General features: G+C 46.7%; 3 protein-coding genes across 7 annotated transcripts in view; 2 read left to right on the plus strand and 1 right to left on the minus strand.

Annotated features, from left to right (window-relative positions):
- Position 1: 1 nt before the first annotated feature.
- On the plus strand, positions 2-15,182 carry cdyl (chromodomain protein, Y-like). Of its 3 annotated transcripts, none has more exons than XM_061694211.1 (7): positions 2-212; positions 463-1,117; positions 3,476-3,717; positions 3,788-3,960; positions 6,213-6,423; positions 6,492-6,688; positions 6,782-8,359. In XM_061694211.1, exons 1-6 carry the CDS (start codon positions 189-191, stop codon positions 6,675-6,677), a joined length of 1,491 nt encoding a protein of 496 aa, XP_061550195.1. In that variant the 5' UTR covers positions 2-188; the 3' UTR covers positions 6,678-6,688; positions 6,782-8,359. The 3 variants fall into 3 exon arrangements, with proteins under 3 accessions (XP_061550195.1, XP_061550197.1, XP_061550194.1); XM_061694213.1 differs by having other exon boundaries at positions 6,826-8,359; XM_061694210.1 differs by lacking the exon at positions 6,782-8,359 and adding an exon at positions 10,268-15,182 and having other exon boundaries at positions 8-212; positions 6,492-6,635.
- On the minus strand, positions 11,558-17,759 carry rpp40 (ribonuclease P/MRP 40 subunit). Of its 2 annotated transcripts, none has more exons than XM_061694221.1 (8): positions 17,560-17,759; positions 16,499-16,628; positions 16,339-16,407; positions 16,136-16,195; positions 14,941-15,063; positions 12,238-12,418; positions 12,019-12,156; positions 11,558-11,948 (listed from the first exon to the last, which is right to left on the minus strand). In XM_061694221.1, exons 1-8 carry the CDS (start codon positions 17,656-17,658, stop codon positions 11,795-11,797), a joined length of 954 nt encoding a protein of 317 aa, XP_061550205.1. In that variant the 5' UTR covers positions 17,659-17,759; the 3' UTR covers positions 11,558-11,794. The 2 variants fall into 2 exon arrangements, with proteins under 2 accessions (XP_061550205.1, XP_061550204.1); XM_061694220.1 differs by having other exon boundaries at positions 16,136-16,222.
- Positions 17,760-18,417: 658 nt separating this feature from the next.
- The window catches only part of riok1 (RIO kinase 1 (yeast)), a 19,350-nt gene continuing 9,793 nt past the window's right edge, over positions 18,418-27,974 (plus strand). The window contains exons 1-10 of one of the 2 annotated variants that reach the window (XM_061694208.1): positions 18,418-18,633; positions 19,149-19,270; positions 22,226-22,406; positions 22,496-22,577; positions 22,748-22,817; positions 24,333-24,375; positions 24,451-24,543; positions 24,612-24,724; positions 25,070-25,150; positions 25,228-25,314. In XM_061694208.1, coding sequence (XP_061550192.1) covers positions 19,200-19,270; positions 22,226-22,406; positions 22,496-22,577; positions 22,748-22,817; positions 24,333-24,375; positions 24,451-24,543; positions 24,612-24,724; positions 25,070-25,150; positions 25,228-25,314 — 821 coding nt within the window. In that variant the 5' untranslated portion in view covers positions 18,418-18,633; positions 19,149-19,199. The remainder of the gene's footprint in view (positions 18,634-19,148; positions 19,271-22,225; positions 22,407-22,495; positions 22,578-22,747; positions 22,818-24,332; positions 24,376-24,450; positions 24,544-24,611; positions 24,725-25,069; positions 25,151-25,227; positions 25,315-27,974) is intronic. The other variant, XM_061694209.1, reaches the window with a different exon arrangement.

Below are 27,974 nucleotides of genomic sequence, written 5' to 3' on the forward strand. Positions count from 1 at the left end.
TTTTATTGTGGAAGTCGATCCGCGCGGACGCTTCCTGCAGGTTAAAGGCAACCAGCTAGCAGCTAACAGCTAGCTGAGTGCGTCAAATAAAGTCGTCGCCCAGGTGAAGCGAACCGCCGACAGCTTTTCATGCTGGCGACTCGCTGACAACACTTCCACAAACTTGTTGGCTGTCGTGTTCCGTCTCCATGGCTACCGAAGACTTTTACGAGGTGATGCTAGTATGCTAACGGGAGCTAACGTGTAACTGAGTTGACTGGGAAACTCGTGTAAAAGTAAAAAAATATATATTAAAACAAAAAGTCGAAAATTTCAAGGGTGGCGACGGAGTGACGTCATATTAGTCACATGTTTCGCTACACATGTTGTTAGCATGAAGCTAACAACAACATGTTTAGGTAACTGCTTAATTATATCCTTGTTGTGAGGTCACTATGCAAATGCGCCTTGTGCTGCCTACAGGTGGAACGGGTCGTGGACAAGCGCAAGAACCGCAAGGGGCGGACGGAGTACCTGGTTCGATGGCGAGGGTATGGCTGCGAAGGTGATACGTGGGAGCCCGAGAGTCACCTGACCACGTGCATGGTGTACGTGCACGACTTCAACAGGCAGTACGCCCAACAGCATCGAGACGCCACCCTGCTGCGCTCCACCCGCAGCTACCCGTGCGGCCCGACCGCCGGCGTCGGACAGCTTATGTCCGCCGGCGGCCCGGAAACCATCTCGGCCCTTCGGCCCGCCCCAGCTCACCTGCCTGCCGCCGCCGGACTAGAGGAGACGGCGGGTCCAATGGCGGCGCCTCCGATGTCCGCGCCGCCGGTCGGCCCCGCCCGTCGCAGTCTGGACCTTTCCAAAAGCGGGATAAAAATCCTGGTGCCCAGAAGCCCCATGAACAGCCTTCTTGAGTCGCCCAGCGAGGCGGCGTCCAGCGAGGCGGCCCACAGCACAGATGCCGGTGCCCGCGACGCCCACGACGTGCCCCCCGAGGTCGCCCTGGAGCAACCAACCGACGTGCAGCTCGGCCCGGGGCAGCTGCGCGCCCGCATGGGGATCAGGTCGCGCAGCCACAACACCCCGCCCGCAACGCTCACTGCCGTGCGAGCCCTCAATGGCGCAGGTGAGAAGATGAAGAATATCAACAACTGCTTAGTTTGTGCAAGGATGCTCATCGGGAAGACTATTTGAAGTCCCGACAAGCAGACAAGGAGAAAGCAGGGTGGTAAACTTCTTAAGATGAAGCGTAGAAAAAAAAAAAAATCTGTATTTACAACGGGGCGGCACGGTGAGCGACTGGTTTGAGCATCTGCCTCACAGTTTTGAGGTCCAGGGTTCAGGGTTTGCGTCTTCTCCCCGTGCCTGCGTGGGTTTTCTCCGGGCACTCCGGTTTCCTCCCACATCCCAAAGACATGCGTGGTAGGTCAATTGACGACTCTAAATTGCCCGTAGGTGTGAATGTGACTGAGAATGGTTGTTTGTTTATAAGTGCCCTGCGATTGGCTGGCAAACAGTTCAGGGCGTACCCCGCCTCCTGCCCCGATGATAGCTGGGATGGGCTCCAGCACTCCCGCGACCCTTGTGAGGATATGCGGCTCAGAAAATGGATGGATATTTCCAACGGTGGAAGTTAACAGCTAATTAGCTTCTAACAGCCCAACGAAAGACTCCTGCTCCTTTGCGATCTGAACTGAAACCTCCGTTCACATATGCCCCAGTTTTCAAACAATTCGGTTCACCAACAACATTTAAAAACAAATATTGCTTGGCTTCACCAACTATGCTTCAGTTTGCCGACAGTTTCTTTGTCTACGCTGAACGCTTTCTTTTGATTTTGCTTTTCGCTTTCTCTCACACAGCGTAAACATCATTTGCTCTATGTGTCCCATAGTTCAGGTATCCTGTTTTTTTTCCTTTAATTAGCCCTCACTACGGCTCCCAAGAAAGTGAAACGTGCAAGTCATTGTCGCTATTACAAATGCCTGGAAAGTGTCGTCGTTGCAGCGGAGTATGCTGGCGGGGCCTCCCCACCGCCAGAGCTGCGGTGCGGGCAGGTCGTCCGGCGGCTCGGCGTCTGGGACCCGCTCGCCTACGACAGCGGTCCGCTCCTTTCCGGGCGACTTTGTTCTGGGAGTGCGACAGTCCTTCGACTTTGATTTATTATTTTTCCCAGCATATTTTTTTTATTGAAAACAGTAGAAATGCCATGTCAACATTTTTATATTTTACCCCCAAAATCCAAATAATAATAAGTAAACGTCCAATTCTTTTATATACAGCCATCCCAGAACGTACGGACCCCTCAATTACACGCACGCACACACACATAATAAAAATTACAAATAAATAGAAAAGGTTTCATGGCGCACAATGTCTAGTAACTTAGAAATATAAGGATACACTTAAATACTATATACACAGTACCCATATATACATACATGTATATATGTACGCACAAACAAACATATACCAAGACAAAAAAAAAGGGAACCAATCAAGTGCTCATATTACGGGAAGTCGGGAAAGCTGCCCACATCCAGACCAGCACCTCATCGAGTAGAAGTGTTAAATTACCGGGAGCTCAACCCCAACCCGGGTCGCTCAGACACACACAGGACGACTTCCAGAAGAGAAGGATCTTCCTGCGGGCAATCAAAGGTGCAAAGCCCAAAACATTGTCTTGAGTAATTGAGCTGGCAAAGTTGTCAGTAGACCTACCAAAGATAGCAATATGCGGAGATGGAGCGATGTTTCAGTCGAAAACGTTTGAAATTAACTTGAAAAGGGATAATAATTAACTGATTTATGGCAGGTCCCAAACGTGTGAGTCAGGTTGCATTGGTTGTTTGAGAACACAGACTACAGTGCTCGTCGGTAGTGTCCAGAAATGTCCTATGGAGTTTGTGTTTGCTATAATGCAGTCTATGGAGCACCCCAAACTGAATGAGGGACAGCCTAGAGGAAGAGATAATAGCCCCAAGAGCTTTTTCCCAGAAATCCTGCATTTGTAGTTTGAATTTCCAATCTGCTTACATCTTGTTTTACATCAACTCGTTACTTGTGAACAAGAGTTCATAAAGAGTGGAAACCTGGCATACTTTGATTCATACATTCACGTGAAAAATTGCTTCAGTTTGGAAACATTTTGGTTCAGGACGAGAGTTGTGGAACAATTAAGTTTGTGAACCGGTGTTCCATTGTATGCATCTAAAAAAATGAATGTCTCTATATCACTGAGACCAAAAAGGTAAAAAAATGGCAAACAGGAAAGTAGTAATTGGCAATTTAAGGGTTGCCAAGTGGCAATTTTGTGGTGAAGCCATCTTCGTGTAAATCTCAGGGTTGAGAGATGTGTTTACCAGGTTCATGTTTGAGTCCTGAAAGTTGCGTATGTGTGGGGGGGCCTGTGAAGGTCGTATGTCTGTGAAGATTGTCCGCCGAAATTCAGTGGCGCCGACTGACTGACTTTGCATCCTCTCAGGCGCTTCGGGCACGACGGAGGACATCGGGGCCGGCGGGGCGCCGGCAGGTACCGTGGCGACGGGCGCCCCGACAAAACGTCGTCCGGAGGAGCGCGGCGCTTTTGACAAACGTTTGCGCTTCAGCGTGCGTCAGACGGAGAGCGCCTACCGCTACCGCGACATTGTGGTCAAGAAACAAGATGGCTTCACGCACATCCTTCTGTCCAGCAAGAGCTCGGAAAACAATGCACTCAACCCTGAGGTGCGCGGGCACACACATCCGCTCACACCCGTTGACCTCCTTTCACGTTTCACCATTGTCGCCGCCGTAGGTGATGAAGGAGATCCAGAGCGCCATGGCGACGGCGGCGTCCGACGACAGCAAGTTGGTGTTGCTGGGAGCCGTCGGCAGCGTCTTCTGCCGCGGCCTCGACTTCCTCTACTTCGTCAAACGTCTCACGGACGACAGAAAGAAGGAGAGCATCAAGATGGCCGAAACCATCAGGTAAGTGTTCGTTGTGGCGGCGGAGAAGACGCTTGTTGGGAGCAAGTCACTTGTGTCACAAGTTGCTCTCAAGACGGTTATTGACTTTGCAGCATTAAGAGATCATATTTACTGAACTCAAAGACTATTTCAACCAAAGACATCACAACAAGTCAAGTTTCTGTTTGAATTTCTTTTAAGATGTTGCACTGTCATGCTTGAAGATGATTTTGTGAATAAATACACAGTTTTTCTTTTGGTGGCACGGAAGAAAATGGTCAGTCGGAAAGTCTACCTACTTTTCAGAGGTGATTTTCACTCTTTGAAGGACCGACAAGCTCTCTCCCCGGCACGTTTCTGACCAAATACGTGACTCCTCATTGCTGACGAGGGAGCCTTGTTGGAACATGGTGTTAGGGACATGGTGGCCATCCATGACTCTGTCCATCTGGACCATACAGGCCTGCACTGCCCTCGTTAGTGGACATTCTTATGCTGCAAGGAATATGAAAGGGACCGAAAGTTATGTGCGGTCCCCATTGTCCCCTGACCTCAGCCCTTATTGAGAACCTTTGGAGCATCCTCGAGCAAGAGATCGTTGAGTGTGGGAGGCAGCTGACATCCGAACGGCAGCCCTGCGAGGCTATTCTGACATCTGCGAAGAAATCCAAGCAGAAACTCGTACATATTGTTTTTGTGGGTTACGGTTGGATGTCCAAGTTGTGTCTCTTGTCTTTGACTTGCAAATCTTGCACGTTGCCGTTTGTTTTCACGATTTGATCATAAACATTGAATGCAAATGTGATTCAGAGTCAGAATCTGATCTGATCTGTAATAATCTTGGGATCTCCCTCCATGAGGTGGCCCCTGCACTCTGCATTGTAGCCTACGGTTGGGGCATGTCAGACATTTGAACTTACAGGATGAGTTCATAGGTACAAAAGTGCTGTGTGGTCTTGGCCAGCGTGCTGCAGCTCACTTTCAGTAGCAACGTGACAAGATTTGTCAAAATTGGCCACTTCAACTTGTGGACCTAAGACAGTCCCGAAATTCCATCCATCCATCCATTGTCTGAGCCACTTCTCCTCACTAGGGTCGCGGGCGTGCTGGAGCCTATCCCAGCTGTCATCGGCCAGGAGGCGGGGTACACCCTGAACTGGTTACCAGCCAATCGCAGGGCACATACAAACAAACAACCATTCGCACTCACATTCACACCTACGGGCAATTTAGAGTTGTCAATTAACCAACCATGCATGTTTTTGGGATGTGGGAGGAAACCGGAGTGCCCGGAGTAAACCCACGCAGGCACGGGGAGAACATGCAAACTCCACACAGGCGGGGTCGGGGATTAAAGCCAGGTCCTCAGAACTGTGAGGCTGACGCTCTAACCAGTCGGCCACCGTGCCGCCAGTCCCGAAATTGTCCACTAAAAATTCCATGGTAGTGATTGGGGAGTAAGGAATGAGTGAATGATTGCAACCGCACTGGAGATGACAAGATTACATTTTTAGGCTTCCTTCATGTTTACATATGTCATACTTGTATTAAATAAATAATATACATGTATTTGACTTTTGTCCGAAGACACCAAACCATAAAGAAAACTACATTTTAGCAAGTTACGCTTCAAACCACCATGTATTCAATCCTAGTTATGCCATCCCATTCTCCGATTGGGTCACGTGACGTTCCGCATATAGCGGATTATCAATGTGACAAGATTTACTGAAAAAGAGTGTGTCAAAATGCTGAGTGTGGTTGGAACAGCCACTTCAACCCGAGTACAAGGCATCAACAATTTAAAAAATGGGATAATGTGTTCGGGAGAGGTTTCGTGTGTGTGTTTGGGGGGCGCTTTTTGGGCAAGGTTTTTGTGTGATATCGCCTAATGAAAATCTGGTCCAAAATGCCTTTAAATTAGAGAAAAACAGTATAACTTAATTATTTCTCCACATATTCCTCGACCCTTTTAATTTAATCAGGTGTTATCCCTTCTCCGATTGGCTGAGAAGTTTTAGTTAAAACACACTTCTATTATTCATTATTCGTACACTCACTGTTTTATCGCGCTGCACTATTTGAATTACTGTTGTTGATTACTACTGGCCACTCGTGTTTGAGAACTCTGCACCATTTGCACAATCGTCACTGTACCAGATCATTGCACTATTAGTCACTTTAAATTGCATGTGGTCACTTTTGTGAGATGTGTCACTGGAGTCGAGTCACGTGACTGCAGTCCCTCACCCGTGCCTCCTCCTGTTCCTCAGGACCTTCGTGAACACGTTCATCCAGTTCCGTAAACCTATCGTGGCTGCCGTCAACGGGCCGGCGCTGGGATTGGGCGCCGCCATCTTGCCGCTGTGCGACGTGGTGTGGGCCAATGAGAAGGCCTGGTTCCAGACACCCTACGCGGCGTACGGACAGACGCCCGACGCCTGCTCCTCCTTCACCTTCCCGCGCATCATGGGCCCCCCCTCGGTTCGTCCCCCATTCGCGCTAACCGACCTCGGCGACGCCATTCCGAGCTAACGGTTTTTGTTTTCCAGGCCAACGAGCTGCTCCTGAGCGGCAGGAAGTTGACGGCGCAGGAGGCATGTTCGAAAGGGTTGGTCTCGCAGGTTCTCTGGCCGGGAACCTTTGCGCAGGAAGTCATGCTGCGCGTCAAGGAACTGGTTGCCGTCGACTCGCTTGTGAGTCGCACACGCACAAAGACCGCTACCGCTAATTCCTGACCAGCCATCAGGTGTGCTGCTGTAACTCATCCAGTTTCACTTCATTGGTCCCCAAATTATTATTTACTACAAATAATGTATCTTTGTTCATCTATCTATGCCAGGAATGTACAGTGACAGGCGGTACAATTACTTGCTCTTCCACTAGATGGCAGAAGGTCCGAGGAATCTGTTCCCGTTCATACGACAGATTTCACACCGAGCAAGTCCTGGTACACGCAAGGATCTTAAAAGATCGTTGATCTGTTCCAGAAGATGAAGATTTAAAAAAAAAATAATAATAATAATCTGTTTTATCGTACTGTGTGTGGTGTGCTGCGATCATCTCAAGACGGAACACCACACGCGTAAGATTATGTTCCACCTACGGTCACGAATCTAGTCCGCCAAGACCGAACTCTCGTGTGATCAAACGTGATCTAACAAAAACCAAGAAGAAACGCTACCGTATGTGTGGCGTCGATGTTGCCACAGTGACTGGAGGCAGTATCGCAAAAATGGTGACGTCATCGATAAATAGCTGCTGTCTGCGGAACCCACTAATACAAAATACATTTATTCCTGCAAGCAGGTTCAAAATGCTCTTAATCTAAACCTGAGTTCTGACTTGACTTCCCCGACAACTCTAAAACTGGGATCTTTCAAGTCCACAACAACTGATCTGGATGAGTTCAATCAAGTCTAAGTACTCTCACCTTGATTTAATCTTAACCAAAAGACATCATCAATAAAGCGATATGTTGATTGACTATGGAAACCGATAGAAACATTAAGTTCCTTACTTCCCTTTGGGAATTTGAGGTGCTAATGAGGGCGTTCTGTGATATGAAAATGTTCTGTAAAAAAAAAAAAAAAAAAAAAAAAGTACTCCGGAAGTTTCAATGCATTACAGTTGAATGCACTGACTTACCATTTAACCGCACTTTTAAATTGCAGCATATAGGAATATATTTTGAATAACATCTGATTTTTATTTTGCAATCCGGTATTTCAAAGTCTACTCGCAAGCAGTTCAATGAAATATAAAAACATTATTCAAGCATGCAGTCAAGGCAATACAATCTTTTGCTTGGCCATAATTTACACGTATTCATAAATTAAATATGACAACACGGCACACATTTGTGTCATTGATTTGTAGACCCAAATGTAACAGTCGATATATGTTAATATCCAGTAAATTTAAAACAAAAAAAAAACTTTTGATTTGTAATGTCTTCTTGGTGGCTTTTTTGGAACGTGTTGCAGCCATGAAATTCTAAGTTCATGATTATTTGCTAAAAACAATCAAGTTGATCAGTTTGAACAGGAAATATCTTGTCTTGGTAGTGTATTCAATTAAATATAGGTTGACCGTGATTTGCAAATCATTGTATTCTGTTTTTATTTAGGTTTAACACAACGTCCCAACTTCATTGGAATTGGGGTTGTAGATGAGGGCAAAAGAATGAGTTCATGTGCATCAACAAAGTTATTTACTCCTGTAATCAAATATTGGGGGTGACTGGTTAGCACGTCTGCCTCACAGGTGAGGTTGTGGATTCAAATCCGGCCTCGCCTGTGTGGAGTTTGCATGTTCTACCCGTGCCTGCGTGGGTTTTCTCCGGGTACTCTCAGATCCCACAAACATGCATGCTAGGTTTTAATTAAAGACTCTAAATTTCCCGTAGGTGTGAATGTGAGTGCCAATGGTTGTTTGTTTCTATGTGCCCTGTGATTGGCTGGCGACCAGTTCAGGGTCTACTCTGCCTCTCGCCCAGAGTCGGCTGGGATAGGCTCCAGCACGCCCGCGACCCTCTTGAGGAAAAGCGGTACGGAAAATGGATGGATAAAATCCATCCATCCATCCATCAATCTCTCTTACCGCTTATCCTCATGAGGGTCGCGAGCGTGCTGGAGCCCATCCCAGCTATCTTCAGGCGGGAGGCAGGGTACACCCTGAACCGGTCGCTAGCTAATCACAGGGAACATAGAAACAAACAACCATTCGCACTCACAATCCCATCTACGGGCAATTTAGAGTTTCCAATCAACCAACCACGCATGTTTTTGGGATGTGGGAGGAAACCGGAGTGCCCAGAGAAAAGAACATCTGAACTCCACACAGGCGGGGCTGGATTTGAACCCCGGTCCCCAGAACTGTGAGGCAGATGTGCTAACCAGTCGTGCGCCGTGCCGGCGATGGATAAAATAAAATATATTATTCTAGTTTTAAAGTGTAATTAATTAAAATGACAAATTTATTACAAATAAAACATTAAATTGTATTAAATTGTATCATTGTATTACTGTCCAGTCAGTCAAACAATTATAAGATAAATTATTACGAAATAGATAAATGAAAACATACATTTAATCCCATTTTTAGGAAAATTGTCTTAATTAATGCAAAAAGTATTTGTGACTCTTGATAAATGCTCGTCGGGTCAGATTAAACAACGGAGGGGCCCCCTGCACTTTGGCCACCCACCCCTGGATTAGACTGGTCCCGGTCTGAGGCGCAGCATATGTCTATCATGATTTCATAAAACATCAAATCTTTTGCAATAAATTCTTTCCACATCAATCACTTGCAATCCTGTGGAACTATTTTTCTTACACCATTACAGTTAACGGTTAACCATTACACTGCGGCGGAGACTTTTCTCACCGGTGGACACATCGCTGCACAAAATTTGCACCCAAGTCTGCACAAATCCACCGTGTTTTGAGTATATGAAAAATATATATTTTATCCGAAATTAGTCTGGGAATGCCAGCATATCATTTTAGATGTAGTTGTGCCTCAGGATCGATGGGATAGCAGAGAATAAGAGAAGCCGTGTTCGCTTCAGTTGGCAGGAGACACGTAGAAAATCAGGATTGAGCAGACGGATGACTGAGTCGCAATTCCTCTTCCGCGGCTCTTTGGAACGAATTGAACCGGCGTGCCCTCATCTCTCAGGGTCATCTCAGGGTTCCTCTGGGTTGTCAAGTAACCTGCTTGCTGGAATACGCCCCCGGTAGGACATGTTCGTTTTTATTGACGGTCGCTTCCTTGTTCCTGATTCAGGGTATTTCTTATTTGGCTTCATTCCGTTTCACGTCACAATTCACGGCGTGAATGATGACTTGGTGAAACGTTGGTTTCCCACACATGCGTGAAGATTTTTGGTCATAAACATTGAACACGTTCAATATTTACATATTAAACGCGTTCAATATTTAAGATTGTCGGTCCTGGCCCATTTCAGATCCGATTATCGGGTTAGGGTTAGGCTCTTTACACACATCGGACCACACGATCATCTTATCGAATCGTCTTAGAACACATAAGATAGTCTGCCGTTTGACGTCCTTGGTCGGAAGGCAAAAAAAGCCAGATTGTCTTTGTGTCTACCAGGCCTACGTGAGGTTGCGAGTAAATTGAGATGAAATTATCCTGATATCCATTGACAGTACTTGTTGTGACGGATATGTCTGGTGGGGTTCTCACGTCAAATATGGGCCTTGACTCAATAAAGGTTGGCAAGCACTGTTACAGACGCCCCCCCCACACACACACACGCATGCAGAATCTGAAGCGTGCATTGTCTCTTCCTGTGGCTCAGGTCCTGCGTGAGTCCAAAGCCTTGATGAGGAACTCCAGTCGAAGTTCTTTGGAGCAAACCAACGAGCGCGAGTGTGAAGCCTTGAAGAGAATTTGGGGCTCGTCGCAGGGAACCGATGCCATTTTGCAGCACCTGCAGAGAAGCAGAGAGCTCTACTAGGACCAGGAGCAGGACTTGTTTGTGGATGTGGACCTAGACTTGCTTCCAGGTGTGGACTGGACTTATTGTTTGAGCATAAAGTAAGTTATGAGTGGACCTATACTTGCCCCCAGGTGTAGACTGGACTTACTGTTTGAGCATAAAGTAAGTTATGAGTGTTTTCTTCGTGAACTTGTAACTATACTGAGCTCGCCTGAGGATCCCCAACATGAAATTTGAGCCAAGGTTTGAAGCGTCCTAGTTGATGCTAAGATAGCACAGCTCCTTTCGATGTCACATGATGTAGTTGGCACATTTGTGCTTTTTCTACATTGGCAAGTAAACAGAAAGAGGAGCATTGTAGTACTCGTTTCAATTGACAAGGAGACCGCCCCCCCCTGTTCATGCAACCTTCCACCCTCCAAGCTCCAGCCAAATGTAATTTGTAGCTTTTTTGTCTGGGTCCCCAGCCACCAGGCCACCCACAGAGACTGGGCTTTTTTTTGTTTTTGTTTTGTTTTTTGCGTAGCGGTAGACAGGGCTCAAAAATCTAAGTCACGCAGGTCGGTGGAGCTGTCCACCCAAACACCATCGGGGGGCCCCTCCGATGGCAGGTCACGAGTGCCAATCAATTGGAACAAAAAATATTTTATTGCTCATTGAGTGCGAAATAAGTTGTTTTTTTTTTGGGGGGGGGGTGCATGCGCCTGTGCCTCTGTCAAAATTTCAGTCAGGTGATACAGAAAAAAGCAAACCCACAAGCTACCAAAAAACGGGTTTAAAAAAAGAGGAAAAAGATTACCCCAAGATTGGACAGGCTTGTTGAAGAGAAACAAGCGCCGGCTCCCAACTGAATACAACAACTCTGTTCAGTGGAAAGCTGAGTTGGACCTCTAATCATTTGTTTTTATCTTTACCTGAAACTTGTTCTTGGCGAAAAAATGTTGGGGACCTGCTTTTACGTGACCCATCTCTACCTTCCCGTAGGCAGGGGCTTTTTCTCCATTACGTTTATAACTTAAACCCTCTAAAAGCAGTAGCTCAAACTTAACCTCTTTTCTAGATGTGTGACACCATGAAATGTTCAAACCCCCCCCCCCTTTTTTTTTTTTTTTTTAACTCTTGCCTCTGTCAAAACAAATGACTTAACGATTATGCATCACAAAAAAACATCTTTATTTACCAAAATAAAAGGTGATCTTCTGTGGCAAAGTAAAATGCTCTTCCAAACAAAACAATTTCTCAGCATAATAAAAACTTGCGTAATTTAACCTATGTGCCGACCTAAGAATATGTTTAGAAGAAATTGGACATTTCAAGTTATTAACTATATTTTCTCTCCTGATAAACGTCCGAGTCCATTTGAAGTTTTTCAACCGGTGGGTGTGGTCATGAGGCGGGCGTGGCCAGGTGCAGAGAGTAGGCGTGGTCAGGGAAGAGCATCAGCGTGTAAAAGTTTCGCTCGTGCGCATACAGATTGTCCGCAAAGCCGTAAACCGTCAGAGCCGCCCATGGCGGGGAGTGGGGCCGCTCCAGGAAGTGCCTGCAACAAACACACGGGAGGACGATGGCTGATCGGCGGCCGGGATCTCGAGGTGCGGGTCAAAGGTTACCTGAGCTGCTGGATGAGCGTCGTGACGTTTTCAGGAAGCAGCAGACCGCGCGCAGAGAGTAGAAACGAGCTCGGAGAAGACGCGACGGATTCTTGAGGACACGCCAGCGATGACAGGAAGCTGTCGGCGGCGTTGGCGCTGCAATGACAGAGTCATCGAGTCATAAAACTAAAGTGACAATGTCGTTGTGTCACGTGACCGGCGGTCTCGTCTCCTCACCGGCTGATGTCGGCTTGGACGGCCCCGAGCCACTCCAGAAAGCTTAAGGGGTCGTATGAGTGCAGGTCAGAGGTCAGCGGGGCAGGGCAGGTCAGGTCAGTCAGTAGGCGACTGCTGACCTCTGGCATGTGTTGTGACCAATCGTATCGTGAGAGCAGCAGCTCGAGTGCGTCTCTGCCACCTGCGCACACACAGCTAAAGATGATGAACGCAGTGAAGGTTTTTGATGTTACACGGGGTCTTTGGAGGTCCCGTTTACCACGACGTGGCAACTCCCCACGTTCTGACCGTTTCCCACCTTCATTGAGCCAATCTCATCGTGCCGCGCCAAAGAAAAACGTGTCGACCGGTACCTTGATTCCAAGTGCCGCAACTTGCGAGTTGTCTTGAGTTTTTGGAGCCATCCCATGGTCATTTTTTTTTTTTTTTTTTTACACGTCAACATCTGAATGGACTACAGCAGTGGTACTCAAACTTCTGACACCAAGTACCACCTCAAAAACTACTTTAATATTTAATTCAGTGATTGTTTCACATACCACTAGAGGGAACCTGCATACCACTAGTGCAGTGGCACATATTTTACCATTGAAACATCTCACGGCACACCAACAAACAAAAATGTCACAAAAAGTGGCTACATTAATTACTGTATGTACTTCCTGCCATCTAATAGAAGAGCATTTATTTGTTCTGTCTGTCTCTTTGCCTCACTGGCATAAATAGATAAATAACAATACATTATTTCTTGGAAATAATTTTTTTAGCAATGACCGTATTTTCACAACCACAAGGGGCGCACTCAAAAGTCTTAAATCTTCTACAAAATTGACGGGGCGCCTTATAATGTGGCGCGCCTTATGTGTGCACCGAGTTCCAAAATCTATAAATGTGTGATGAGCGCTCCGCTTGACTGACTGGGAGCATTTCCTGCCGACATGCTGCTTATATAGAGGAAAGGCGGACAGCATGCGGATGTTAAAGGGGGAAGGGTGCGCGTGAAGGAGGGCGCTAAAGGCACGCCCCCAGCAGGTATATAGCGCCGGTATGTGCATTTTGCAAAACAACATCGGTTTGGCTAAGGACCCCCGAAAATGGCACCTATGAAGAGACACGCTTACGAAGCACAGTTTAAACTGTAAGCTGTCAGTTACGCGGAGGAACGTGGGGATCGAGCAGCCGCGAGAGAATTCAAAATCAACGAATCCACGGGTCGCAAGTGGAGGAAGCAGGAAAATGAGCTTCGCCAAGTCAAGAAGACAAAGCTGAGTTTCCGCGGAAACAAGGCAAGGTGGCCCGAGTTGGAAGAACAACTCGAGCAATGGATTAATGAGCAAATAATGTATGTTTTACCATGCTTGCGCCCAATAATACGGTGCGCCTTATGTATGTGTTAAGATACAGAAATAGACCCCATAACCGAGAGTGCGCCTTTTGATACGGTGCGCCCTATGGTCGTGAAAATACAGTAAGTCAAATTTGATATTTCCCATGGCGCACCTGAAGAGCGCTCACAGCACACTGGTTGGGAATCACTGCACTAGTGATACAGTGGACCCCTGCATATTTCTATTTGACGGTGCGCCGCGTCACGTCAGCCGCCCTCTGCAGTTGCCGCGACGTGGCATTCTGTGCTGCCGCCCCCTCAGCACATGCACAATGAATGGCAAAGTTGCCACGGCTTGCGCGTTGCCAAGTGCAGTGTGAAAAGTACTCATTCCACACTTTGAGAATCACTGTACTACATACAGTGGGTGTGTGAGAGACTTTCATCTTAATTACACTTAATAAAACCACCATTTCTTTCCGTTCCCTTATTTTTATAGTGTTGTTGACACAAATCTTTCCGTTTGGGTTTAAGCCTTATTGAGGGGCGACCACAACCAACGGTGGTCTTCCGTCTGTCCGGGTCCTCTGCGTCTTCTGCTCAATTTTGCAGTCTACAAAGCAGACAACGTGGCTGCTCTCACTACTAGTGTCGTAACACTTGAGACCGGTCTCAAGACTGCATTTTGAAGGTCTTGGTCTCGTCCTAGTCTCGGACTGGCCAGACTCAGGATTTTCCGTCGAGACCAGCACTGATGTCATGAATGTGATCCTAAGGAGAAGCACTTGGTAAAAAAACAAATACCTTCAATTCATGTGTTACTAACAGCCTCTGTAATGACTGCAACCTTCGTGCCACCTTTCTCAGATGAATATTTCTGGAAAGAGGTTTTAATTTTTACCTTAAATTGGCATTATTATGAGACCCCAGCGTGCATGTTTAGGTCACAAAATCTGTTTCTTAAAAACAACAAAGCTCTTCAAATCTTCATTTTTAAATACAAAAAAGGATAGATTTTTTGCAAGAATTTAGTTGGAAAAAATTAAGATTTGAGCGTTTTACATGTTGTGCTTTGAAAGAGTTGCAGACACTGTGTTTTTGGCTGTCAAATGTATTTTTAAAAAAATAAAATAAATGAACGCAAGATTGCTGTTTAACTGTTCAACCTTGTTATGGTTTTAAAAATTTTTTTTTTCATGGTATTGGTCTCGTCACGGTCTCAGCTTGTCTCCGTCTCGACACCCAAAAGTCTTGAGCACAATACTACTCACGGGCTCCAACTTGCATACAAAATCAGGTTCTGTGGCTGCCATTACAACTGAAGTGCTGTACTGTATATTGAATTGCTTGTGTGTGCATCATGAGAAACACGTCACCTGAATGAGGCGCCAACAGGAAGTCCATCTTTAGCGGAAGGCGTGACGTCAGGCCACTGATGAGACGCTGGTAGCCACGCCCGCCCGGAGCCATGCTGCTGTCAGTCAAATCCACGACGACCACTACAAGCATCGAGATAAAGAAAAACACTGTTCTATACGCAAATGCATCTACGACTACAAGAACTAGTGTTGAGTGCTGTCATTTTATATTTCAGTTTTTCCCACTGAATAAACGGCAACTGTGGCTCTCCTTGCTCACATGTGAGGGCATCACGCAACCATGACGGATCCAGCTTTTTCCACTTCACTTGGGTCTGAGGCTCACTTGCAACTAATTCATTCATTCATTTTACGTACCGCTTATCCTCACGTGGGCCGCGGGCGTGCTGGAGCCTAGCCCAGCTAACTCTGGGCGAGAGGTGGTGTACACCCTGAACTGGTCGTCAGCCAATCACAGGGCTCTAAAATTGGAAAACTCTAAATTGCCCGTAGATGGGATTGTGAGTGCGAATGGTTGTTTGTTTCTATGTTCCCTGTGATTAGCTAGCGACCGGTTCAGGGTGTACCCTGCCTCCCGCCTGAAGATAGCTGGGATGGGCTCCAGCACGCTCGCGACCCTCATGAGGATAAGCGGTAAGAGAGATTGATGGATGGATGGATGGATTTTATCCATCCATTTTCCGTACCGCTTTTCCTCAAGAGGGTCGCGGGCGTGCTGGAGCCTATCCCAGCCGACTCTGGGCGAGAGGCAGAGTAGACCCTGAACTGGTCGTCAGCCAATCACAGGGCACACAGAAACAAACAACCATTCGCACTCACATTCACACCTACGGGCGATTTAGAGTCTGCTATTGACCTACCATGCATGTTTTGGGGATGTGGGAGGAAACAGGAGTACTCGGAGAAAAGCCACAGGGGAGAAGATACAAACTCCACACAGATGGGGCTTCAGACTGTGAGGCAGATGTGCCAACTACTCGGCCACTGTGCCGCCTTGTAACTAATTATTGCTTGTAAAACAAAACAAAACAAAACAAAACAAAAAACGAGCAAGCTATCATTTGAGGGACCACTCACTGCACTGTGTACATTCATCCAAATGATTCACATGTGTAATGTATGTGCATGTGGTCACATGCGGATTACCCATCATGCACGGGCCCTGTTGCTATGGAGAAGAAGTTCTCGTTACCGTATCTGCTGGACTTTGGTTTGCACGCTTTGCCTTCAATGCCCAACCGCTCGTATGAGTCTTTGTCCAGAGACAGGCACAGGTGTCCTGCGCACACACACGCACGCACACACACACACACACACACACACACACACTAACCATCTTTAGTGTCAATCTAATGTCTGCCAGCAGGTTAGGGCGTGCTTCCATGTTTTTGTTACCATTTGGCTTGAGGAAGGCGCAGTTGTCTTCCTCTATGTGAGTCTTGTAGGACAGGCCGCACACGCCTCCTAAAGCATGCATGCGTGTTGTCAGGGTACAAGGGTCATGTGACACTCAAAACTTGTGTGACCTGTATGTTGTCATGTGACAAGCGTGTACCTTGGCTGAGGTGTTTGTCCAGTAGTTCATAGAGCGGAAGCTTCCGGACAAGGTAGAAACTTTGGAAACTCTTCAATGCCGTGTCCAGTTGAGCGGGAACGCAGCCACAATCGGGGAGCAGCACTGTCACCTGCACAAATAAACATTTTACAAATGAATACATAGATGTGTCCCCTTATTATTAACATTCCAAATACACAAAATAGTCGAGCAAAGCAGCGAATTTAGGGATAGCAATGGAAAGTGTTTCCCAAGGGATCGTTTATTCGCTTGTGTGACAATTTCCGCTTATTGATTCCTCTTTTGTCGCAAATGAGTGAAGATGTCACACGCAGGAAACGTATTTTGTTTGGAACTTTTCCAACATCGCGCTATCGTACTACCCGTCTTTTCTATTGTCAGTTTGATGTGCGAGGTTTGGCGCTCGCTCTGTTGCCCACCCAACCAGAGGATGAGACAGTGTCCTCTGCTTGGTGGAAAAGAGGGTGGTAGGGATGCCCAGGGGAACGAGAAAGGGGGCACCCAGGAGAGCATTCAGGGGGCCCCGAGCGAGCGGCCACACGACACGGCCCGATCATCGCGTGCTGTCGCCAAGAGCCCGGTCCGAGGGCACAAGTCTCCGGGGAGGGGGGACAAGAATAAAGAGTCCAGGCAGCACATTTTGCGGGCATGCAGAACCACGGGACCCAAGTGTGGGTCCGTGGGGCCTACCGGCGCTCGACTCCGCAGGAGCAACGAGCGCATGGCGAGCTCTTGTCACTGCTGCCTCGTCACTCTCAGGCAGGTGACCCCTGGTCTAAACGATTAATCGATGATCAAAATAGGTGTTGATTAATTTGATGATCGATTCGTTTTTGATTAATTGTGAAGCCTCTAGTTACATCATCAATATAGCTTGACTCATTCACACAATTATTATCACTCCCATGACTATTTTACTGCACACACATTTTAACGCACGTCTCGTCTAATGTCGTAGTTTCCATGGCAACTGCACAGCCACGTGACTGACAAGTTAACGGCTAATGCCAATGCATTTGAGTGCTTAGCGTCTTTCAGACCTTGTAGTTGAAGGGCTGCTGCTCGAGGTGCGCGCACAGCCTGTTGTTGTGCTGCAGCAGAGAAGACGTTTCGCAATGAAGAAAAGTTCTACTGCTCATCTTCACGTCACAAAAACAACTTTTAAGGCACAAGAACGGGAAACAATCACAACTGGAAAACAATCAGCACGCTGCTTCCCCTTGCCCGCTGCCGCCGCCGCCTGCCCCTCCTCCTCCTCCTCCTTCTTCTTCTTCTTGATTTCCGGCAGACTGGGCACGTTTGGTGTTTTGCTGCCACAACTGGTTAAAACAACGCATTTCAAACACAATGAGCTTCGCATGATTAAAAGTACACAATTTAAAAGCATTTAAAAGCAAAGCGCCAAAGACAGTTTACTAATGTTTTAAAATAACATACAATTGAAGTAAGAGATTTAAAAAAATATTTTAACATTCTTTAAAAGAGCTCCATCCTTAGCATGAGAGAAAAAATGAGATTTTAACCTGGATTTAAGAACATTCACACTTGGGGCTGACTTCTGTTAGCAGCTTGTTCCATCTGCGAGCAGCATAACAGCTAAATGCTGTAACAGCTAAATGCTGCGTCACTATGTTTGCTTTGAATTTCCAACTCTGGCCTCCGGTTTGTGATGAACACCTAAAACAGAGCCCCTCGCCCTTCTCCTTCATCTACTTCAATTTTATTGTTGTCATTACTGGCATATTTCGTTAGTTTTATTTGATAACCTTTTTCCTCCGATGCGTATCTGCTTCGACCGATGTTTTTTGTGGAAACGAGACGTTTCCTATTTCAAGCTCCTGTCCAGCAGACGGCGCCTTGAGCTAAATGGTGTCGCTCACGTCTTTCTCGCCGGCTACGGTCACTTGTTCAGACCCGGAAGTCAATCGAGCACGCGGCTACTGTGGTCAGAACGTCACGACTTCTCTAGACTGGACACATACACCGTATTGTGTATATTCATATTTAATTTATACTTAAGTGACTTTCAGTAGTAGGTCGACGTTACATGACGTCATGGCGCTGGTGGTCGACTGTGTTCCTGGACAGTTTGATGACGTCGAGGACGACGACAGGTAAGAGCGTGCGTGTGTGTCTTGACACTTCGCCTCGTAGAAAAAAAATTTCTGTTCTGTCAGTTCAAAAGTTCTACTTCGTCGTGGGTAGTCACAAATATGTCCCTTCGCGTTTATTTATTTATGCGGCGCATGGACTTCTCTGTTTTTGGTGAGTTCCTGTGGCAGGGTTACAGCGCCACTTCAGGCCTGGCATATAAACTAGAGCGTCTATGTATGGACTCGCACCTTTTTTGAAACGATTCCGTGTTTACTGGAAACCTTTTAAAAAGAAAAAGAACAAGTTTCTGTCTGGATGGGGCCTGAAGGCTTCTATACACTCGCGCGGACGGCGACCGCGCTGACGTCACTGCGGCTGTCCCACGCGTAGTTTGCCTTTATTTTCGAGCCCAACCCACGTGCGCTGTTCTGTGTGTGCTGAAGTTTTCCTCCAAGTCGGGGGTGTCGCTACGGTTGGTATTGGATAGGACACCATTTCTTGCCATTTCCGGTAGCCGTTTTTCCTTTCCTTTCAGTAACAACAAAGCAACAACAAAGCGACCGTGGAACAGCATCTGCTAGAAAAAATGTGCCTAGATGACCAGATGATGCGTTTAATTATGCTGCAAAATCGATCGAGAAGGCGCCGTCGTATATGGTATGTAGAACCGACGGACACGCTGAGTACGTCATCACGGCATGTGACTAAAACGGACCAATCACGAGAGATCATCTCCGCGGCGTTCGACGCGCAGCAAAAAATTTTGCCGTGTGCGCGTCAAGCCGTGGCCCAATGGTTAAGATAATCGCCTGCCACCGTGGGGGACCTAGGTTCAAGACCCCGACTGGACCATCCGCCAACATCCCCCGGATTCCCGGTTGTGGTGTCCTTGAGCAAGACACTGATACCCCTAAATGCTCCCTGGGCGCTTCAGCTGCCCCCTGCTCCAGTGTGTTCCACTAACGTGTATGTGTTCACTGTGATGGGTAAAATGCAGAAAACAAATTTCGTGTGCATGCATGCATGTTCATGACAATAGAAGGTGATTCTTATTCTTACTCTTCTTCATTTTCTTAAAGCTACACAGGGGCCGCGCGGGCCAATTCGTCGATCACTTGATGCAATGCGGGCGTTATCGAGCGCGGGAGTATAAAGAGACATTTAGCCTGACTTTACTCACAAATTATTTTAGTCTGTGTGAAATGTGTGTGATTGGCTGGCAACCAGTCCTGGGTGTACCGCGCCGATTTGGGGCGAGAGGGTGAGCGCTGCAAAACGGATCCTTCGGAGAGTGGCGATCCGTCACGGCAGCCGCTTGGGATTCGCCGCGTTCGAGTATTTGTCAGCCAAAATGAAGGTTGTTTCTGCGAGGGAGCAGAAGAAGAATCACCTTGTATTGTCATGAACATGCATGCATGCACATAAAATTTGTTCTCTGCATTTAACCCATCACAGTGAACTCATACACATTAGTGGAACACACTGGAGCAGGGGGCAGCCGAAGCGCCCGGGGAGCATTTCGGGGTATTGGTGTCTTGCTCAAGGACACCACAGCCGTGAGTCCGGGGGATGTTGGCGGATGGTCCAGTTGGGGTTTTGAACCTAGGTCCCCCACGGTGGCAGGCGATGATCTTAACTATTGGGCCACAGCTGGTCAGTTCTGACCGCCAATGCTTACTCCAAAATGGCCGCTATTTTGAGTATGGTACAATGGAACGCGTTGCTGCATTCAGACAAGTAATCATCATTCAGTTACTGTGTCAAGCCACTGTTAGTTACTTTCGTGTCAACAGTGACTCTAAAAAGTAAAAGACAGGTGACAGATGGATTGATAAGTCAACTCCTACTGAACATATTATTATTATGGAAAGGTCTTGGGAGGTCATTGTTTATCGTACAGTGAAGGTGCGTTAATTCAAAGTGCAAAAAAAAAATGCACAGCTTCACTGTTGCTACAATGTTTTTATTTAACTTAATAAAAAGTCTAATTGGTTGTTGCTTGTTTAAATCCACATTAAGAGCAGAGTTAAGCGCGCAGTGCATATAGGGTCAATTCATTCATTCAGAAGCGGTTCTGTTGCAAAGCATCATGGAGGAGGGAAGGACTGACAGTGGCTCTACTCACTAAAGGACTTACTTATCGAGCGTTCAGCGTTGTTGCTATGGCCGCACGGCGAAATTAGCGAGCTGGTTTAACCCATGCCGCGCCACTGATGTGAGCCCTTCCCCTCCTGTTCATCACACACAGCTACTTAAACAGCTGCTAAACCTGTCACCGGGAACAAAAAAAGGTGGTTTGTGGCTGGCGTACGCCACATATCGTAAACTTAACGTATCAAAGTAATGATGGTTGGAGGAGGTGTGGGTGTATGTGTGGGTGTGTGACGGGGGAATCCGGGAAGGCAGGGAGCTATCAACCAACTCTTGAATGCAAACAAAATAAGTACTGATGGCTGGAATCACGCTTTTAAAACATTAATTCGACAATAGCCCCTGTTTTTCAAGCTCTTATGAACTTACAAAGATCATGCTTTGGGGCTGTTTCTCTGCAAAGGGACCAGGTTGACTGATCCGTGTAAAGGAAAGAATGAATGGGGCCATGTATCGTGAGATTTTGAGTGAAAACCTCCTTCTTTCAGCAAGGGCATTGAAGATCAAACGTCGCAGGGTCTTGCAGCATGACAGTGATTCCAAACACACCGCCCGGGCAACCAAGGAGTGGCTTCGTAAGAAGCATTTCAAGGTCCTGGAGTGGCCTAGCCCGTCTCCAGATCTCAACCCCATAGGAAATCTTTGGAGGGAGTTGAAAGTCTGTGTTGCCCAGCCACAGCCCCAAAACATCACTGCTCTAGAGGAGATCTGCATGGCGGAATGGGTCGAAATACCAGAAACAGTGTGTGAAAACCTTGGGAAGACTTACAGAAAACGTTTGACCTTTGTCATTGCCAACAAAGGGTATATAAGAAAGTATTGAGATGAATGTTTGTTATTGACCAAATACTTATTTTTCACCATAATGTGCTAATAGATTCTTTAAAAATCAGACAATGTGATTTTCTGGACTTCTCATTCTGGTATACCTATGATGAAAATGACAGACCTCTCATCTTTTTAAGAGGGAGAACTTGCACAATTGGTTGCTGACTAGATACTTTTTTGCCCCACTGTAAGTGATATTACTGCCACTCGGCAGCTGCTGAAGATAACTAAGAAGTTACTTGTAATCTAATTTTGTTACCTTTTGAAATTAAGTCACCAGTAACTCAATTAAATTACTTTTAACCAGTAAAGTAACAGTTACTTTTTCAAGGTAACTGTGGCAACACTAGCTCTCTATTTCCAAGCAGCAAGAAAATCGCGTTGTCGAAGTGGAAACGAAAAGCGTCGCGTTGTCGAAGTGGAAACGAAAAAGCGTCGCGTTGTCGAAGTGGAAACGAAAAAGCGTCGCGTTGTCGAAGTGGAAACGAAAAAGCGTCGCGTTGTCGAAGTGGAAACGAAAAAGCGTCGCGTTGTCGAAGTGGAAACGAAAAAGCGTCGCGTTGTCGAAGTGGAAACGAAAAAGCGTCGCGTTGTCGAAGTGAAACTGCTCTTTTGCCATGTGGTCTGCTGCAGCCAATCGCAAACGCGCAACATCCCGGACGACATGAAGCAAGTCAGCCTTCAACAGGTCACTATTGAAGATGAGGAAGATGAGGAAGACTGCGAAGACGACGACGATGACGACGATGAGTGGGTGTGGTCTGCCTCAGGAGGCGACTTGACCAAACGCTACAACAGGAGTGCTGTCAGTCAGGTCAGATGATAGAAAGCTGTGATGATGATGATGATGATGATGATTATGATTGACAGCTCGCAGTCAGCTGACGCTCGTTTGTCTTCTAGGCCAACAAACAGAATTTGACCAATCGCACGTTTGTGACCACGGACAGGTCGCTGAGGAGGTTTGAACACAAGCTCAACTTGGGTAACACACTCACACACAAACAGAGAAACACGCCGACACGCACACACAGAAACACATACCCAGATACGCATGCACAAACCAACAGAGAAACACACACATTGAATACATACACACAGATAAACACACACACACCAATTAGAACATTTCCACACGTGTTTGTTCCTTTGCAGATAAACTGAATTTGGCCGATTGCGTGATCAACAAAGTGACAACGATGCAGAAGCAGAAGGACGCCGACAAGTACGTCAACACTAAGTGTTCTTCTCCAATGAATGTTCTTAGTATTGGTGTTCTTATTATTTGCGTTCTTAGTATTGGTTGTCTAATAATTCCGTGTTTCCCAACCTTTCTTGATGCCTGGATCAGACTATAAGACAAATTTGGTCTTTTTTTTTTTTTTTTTTTTTTGTCAGACTACTGCCATCAAATCTTGCCGTGTCTCGGTCAAACAGTGGTAACACTCCATGACATGTATTCCGATACCACCCTGTCCCGTCTTTTACGATCACTGGGCTTAATCTTGTCAAATCAAACACTGTCTGAGAGGCGTACCCATAAAATGTGTCACCGGTCAATGCGAATACACCTGTTACCATGGCGACGATAACAATAATGGATCGCGCCAATGTCTGTTGGGGGGGGCAAAGAGAGGAAAAGCGTGGTGTCGTCGCCGGTACTTTTAATACAATACGGCTCACAAGCAGGCCAAAGAATGTTATGTAGCCTAGCAAGCTAGTGCTAGCACTAACGTTTGTACGGAAACAAGCTGACATTCTGTCCAATCATGCTCTAAAGCTTCAGTAAACATTGGTTTGTGCGCATGAATAAATGTTGACAACGGCGCGCAAGTATGTTGACAACGGCGAGCAATTGGAGGCGAAGCGCCGGTCACAATACATAATCCTATTGGTCGAAGTCAAGGTGCGCTGTCGGAGAGTTGTCCTTCATATGTTACATATATGTTACACGGAAGATATCCCAAAAAATCAAACATGCTCGACTTTTCATTTTGCCGTCGTAGGGCTATGTTCGGCCAAATCGTTGGTCGATTATGTCACACTACAAGAAATGTTGTCGTTCCTGATAAAATATGTCGGGCCCGATCTGGGAAAATCGCCAGCGATAGCTAATGGGAGCAATATCGGGGCTAAAATCCTGTAGTCTGATCCTAGGCATGAGCCGAGGTACCCCTTTTACTTCAGAATAAGAATCGGAATCATCTTTATTGGCCAAATATATGTTGGAAGCCCACAAGGAATTTGTCTCCGCTAGTTGGCACCACTCTAGTATGACAGCAAACAAGCCACGGTGGCAAGTATACATTTAGGAATCACAAGAGCCGTCATGCAATTTAAGATGACGAGTTAGAAACCTCTCACAGCACCTAATAAACAAAAATGTCACCAAAAGTAATGATGTTGTTTCAGTTTCCTCCTAAGCGGACGTACTCGCTGGGAAACGTGAGCTTGTTGAATTGAACACAAAGCTGATCTACTCACAGGAAGCTGCGACTTTTCCTGTTGTAAGAATGGGAACGGTTTTATTGGACCTTATGTCATCTAGTGGAAGAGCATTTATTTATTTTGCCTGCCACTATACATCACTGGCATAACTAGATAACCAAAGATGTACAGATAGATACTGATGGCAAATAGGAGAACTTTACTTACCTGGCACGCCGTTTGGGAATTGCCAATCTAATGAGCGTTGTTCGTATTCGCTGGCTGATTGGCTGAGGGTTCCTCCCGCCCACAGGTACCGAATAAAGGACAAATCGGATCGGGCCACCGTGGAACAGGTGCTGATGAGTGTGAAGATCCTTTTTCTGTGAAAAGAGCAGATAAAACTGGTGAGTGACGAAACTGTTGTGCAGGTTTTAGATCCTCGAACCCGAATGATTCTCTTCAAGCTGTTGACTCGCGGAATCATCTCGGAAATCAACGGCTGCATCAGCACAGGGAAAGAGGTGAGCCCGTCGACACTTTGACGTCGATCCGGGATGGTCTGATCTCTTTAATGCACTGGTCTCGTCAGGCCAACGTTTACCACGCTAGTACGGCCAACGGAGAGAGCCGAGCCATCAAAATCTACAAGACTTCCATCCTGCACTTCAAGGACCGAGACAAATACGTCAGTGGCGAGTTCAGGTCCCGTGTCCTGCTTTAATTCACACTCAACTCAAAGTTTGCCAAACCTTAACATCGGCTGGTTGGCAAAACGTTGGCCGCCGTTTGCCAATGTTCGCCAGCATTCGCCTACGTTCGGCTACGTTTGCCTACATTAGGCAATGTTCGGCGACCTTTGGCAACATTCAGTAACGTTTGCCAACATTTGTCAATGTTCAACATTCGCCAGTGTTTGCCTGCATTCACCTACGTTTGGCAACATTCGGTAACATTCGCCAGCCTTCACCAGTGTTTGCCAATTTTGACGAACGTTCGGTGGTGGCAGCAGGTTGTATTTCCTGAAGCCTTTGCGGTTCCGTGGTGCAGGTTCCGTCACGGGTACTGCAAAGGGAACCCCAGGAAGATGGTGCGGACTTGGGCAGAGAAGGAGATGAGGAACCTGATCAGGTCAGAGCTTTTCCAGAATGAAGCAAACCCCTCCAAAAGTTGTGCAACCAAAGTCCAAATTTGCCCAATGTTATCAGGTTGCAGACCGCCGGGATCCCGAGTCCGGAACCACTGCTGCTGCGGAGCCACGTGCTGCTCATGGGCTTCATTGGAAAAGACGACATGTGAGGTCCAATCGCAACCGTTAAGCACTAACTGATCGCAAAGCTCGAATTAAGAGGTCTCGCATCGCAGTTTGTGAGTTAAAATTTGTGGGTGTTTACTTTTTCGATCACAGTCTCCATTAGTAGATGCGGCGTTACGCAAGGCTTGAAAAAAGAGGATTGAAATACGTTGAAAAGCAAACCTTCTAAACACCGATCTTTACATTTTCCCACTGAGGCGGATTTGGTGGTCAAGGAGCAGGCTGGACAAACTCTGTGCTCATCGAGCTTACCGGGCTCAAGCCGGGCTCGGCGGCGGCAGACTCTGGCCACAGCCAGGAGGTCCGCCGCCGCTAGAGACGGGCTCTGTGGCGAGATCTACCGCTGCCCCGGCAGCAAGATCTACAACTGGCTGTCTCGGTCCCGCTAAGGAGCGGAGGTCCGAGTCCAAGCGGGAGTGTGCCTCTTCCTCGGCCGGGCCAGTGGAGACGGACACCGGGGTGAGGCTGGCTGGCGGGGACGCACTGATGGTCCAATCCAGTCAGTCGCAGGGAGAAATTGAAAACGCTATTGAAAAACTGACTGAGCTGTCCATGAAGTCATGTATTTTTTTATTTATTTCTTGAACCTTATTCAGGTAAGGTATTTGCAATGCTAACTTTGCTACAGACAGCGGAGTAAAGCAAAGCAAAATGGAATCAGATACACTGGGTATGGAAAGTATTCAGACCCCCTTAATTTTTTCCCTTTGTTATATTGCAGCCGTTTGCTAAAATAATTTTTCATTGTATTTCCTCATTAATGTACACACAGCACCCCATATTGACAGAAAGAAAATTTAACTTGAAATTTTTTGCAGATTTATTAAAAAAGAAAAACTGAAATATCACACAGCCACAAGTATTCAAACCCTTTGCTCAGTATTTAGTAGAAGCACCCTTTTGCCCTAATACAGCCACGAGTCTTTTTGGGAATGATGCAACAAGTTTTTCACACCTGGATTTGGGGATCCTCCGCCGTTCCTCCTTGCAGATCCTCTCCATTTCTGTCAGGTTGGATGGTGAACGGTGGTGGACAGCCATTTTCAGGTCTCCCCAGAGATGCTCAATTGGGTTTAAGTGAGGACTCTGGCTGGGCCATTCAAGAACAGTCACGGCGTTGTTATGAAGCCATTCCGTAATTATTTTAGCTGTGTGCTTAGGGTCATTTTCTTGTCGGAAGGTGAACCTTCAGCCCAATCTGAGGTCCCGAGTACTCTGGAGAAAGTTTTCGTCCAGGATATCCCTATACTTCGTTGCAGTCATCTTTCCTTCGATTGTAAGCAGTCGTCCTGTCCCTGCAGCTGAAGAACACCCCCACAGCATAATGCTGCCACCACCGTGCTTCACTGTTGGGACTGTATTTTACAGGTGATGAGCAGTGCATAGTTTTCGCCACACAAACCGCTTAGAATTAAGGCAGAAAAGTTCTATCTTGGTCTCATCAGACCAGAGAATCTTACTTCTCCCCATCTTGGAGTCCTTTAGTTGTTTTTTTTTTTTTTAGCAAACTCAGTACGGGCTTTCATGTGTCTTGGACTGAGGAGAGGCTTCTCTCGGGTCACTCTGCCATAAAGCCCCGACTGGTGGAGGGCTGCAGTGATGGTTGACGTTCTAGAACTGACTGCATCTCTGGAGCTCAGCTGCAGTGCTCTTTGGGTTCTTCTTTACCTCTCTCACCCAGGCTCTTCTCCCCGGATTGCTCAGTTTGGCGGACGGCCAGCTCTAGGAAGGTTTCCGGTCATCCCAAACGTCTTCCATTTAAGGATTATGGAGGCCACTGTGCTCTTAGGAAACTTAAGTACAGCATAAATTTTTTTGTAACCTTAGCCAGATCAGTGCCTTGCCTCTGTCTCTGAGCTCTTCAGGCAGTTCCTTTGACCTCATGATTCTCATTTGCTCTGACATGCACTGTGAGCAGTCAGGTCTTATATAGACAGGTGTGTGGCTTTCCTAATCAAGTCCAATCAGTATAATCAAACACAGCAGGACTCCAATGAAGGTGTAGAACCATCTCAAGGATGATGAGAAGAAATGGAAAGCACCCGAGTTAAATATGAGTGTCACAGAAAAGGGTCTCAATACTTATGGCTGTGTGATATTTCAGTTTTTCTTTTTTAATCTGCAAAAATTTCAACAATTCAAATTTTTTTCTGTCAATATGGGGCGCTGTGTGTACTTAAATGATTTTAGCAAATGGGTGCAATATAACAAAGAGTGAAAGATTTAAGGGGGTCTGAATACTTTCCATACCCACTGTAAAATAAAGACAACTTAAAAGCTTGAAATACCAGCATTTTAAGATCCAGTAGGTGTCAGTATTGAGCAACAACATCCTCATTTGCTTAAGCTACCCGGAAGTGCGATGGAAACACACACCACATGGGCCACTACAACCATTTGCCACCAGAAACTCGTGCTACTAGGAACTCAAAGTTCTTGGGCTGGTTGGTGGAAAAGCCCAGTTGTGGTGGTAGTGTGATTGTCTTTGGCTGCTTTTCTCCTTCAGGACCTGGACAACTTGCGGTGATTGACGGAACCATTAATTCTTTGTGACCTCAAGCAGCGATCCAAAACACACATGCAAGTCAACTTCTGAATGGCTTAAAAAAATGTTTTAGAGTGGCCTAGTCAAACTGCAGA

This window comes from Phycodurus eques, chromosome 13 (genome assembly GCF_024500275.1).
Source record: "Phycodurus eques isolate BA_2022a chromosome 13, UOR_Pequ_1.1, whole genome shotgun sequence".
Lineage (NCBI taxonomy): Eukaryota > Metazoa > Chordata > Actinopteri > Syngnathiformes > Syngnathidae > Phycodurus > Phycodurus eques.

What these genes read in the sequence shown, in the direction of transcription:
- rpp40 (XM_061694220.1), bottom strand. Translation starts at nt 17,658, where the DNA reads ATGAGCAGTAGAACTTTTCTTCATTGCGAAACGTCTTCTCTGCTGCAG. An exon ending in GGACAAACACCTCAGCCAAG is followed by an intron (nt 16,408 to 16,498) that starts GTACACGCTTGT and finishes TGCATGCTTTAG; the next exon opens with GAGGCGTGTGCGGCCTGTCC. An exon ending in ACGCTCATCCAGCAGCTCAG is followed by an intron (nt 11,949 to 12,018) that starts GTAACCTTTGAC and finishes TGTTTGTTGCAG; the next exon opens with GCACTTCCTGGAGCGGCCCC.
- cdyl (XM_061694210.1), top strand. Translation starts at nt 189, where the DNA reads ATGGCTACCGAAGACTTTTACGAG. An exon ending in CTACCGAAGACTTTTACGAG is followed by an intron (nt 213 to 462) that starts GTGATGCTAGTA and finishes TGCTGCCTACAG; the next exon opens with GTGGAACGGGTCGTGGACAA. An exon ending in AAGATGGCCGAAACCATCAG is followed by an intron (nt 3,961 to 6,212) that starts GTAAGTGTTCGT and finishes CCTGTTCCTCAG; the next exon opens with GACCTTCGTGAACACGTTCA.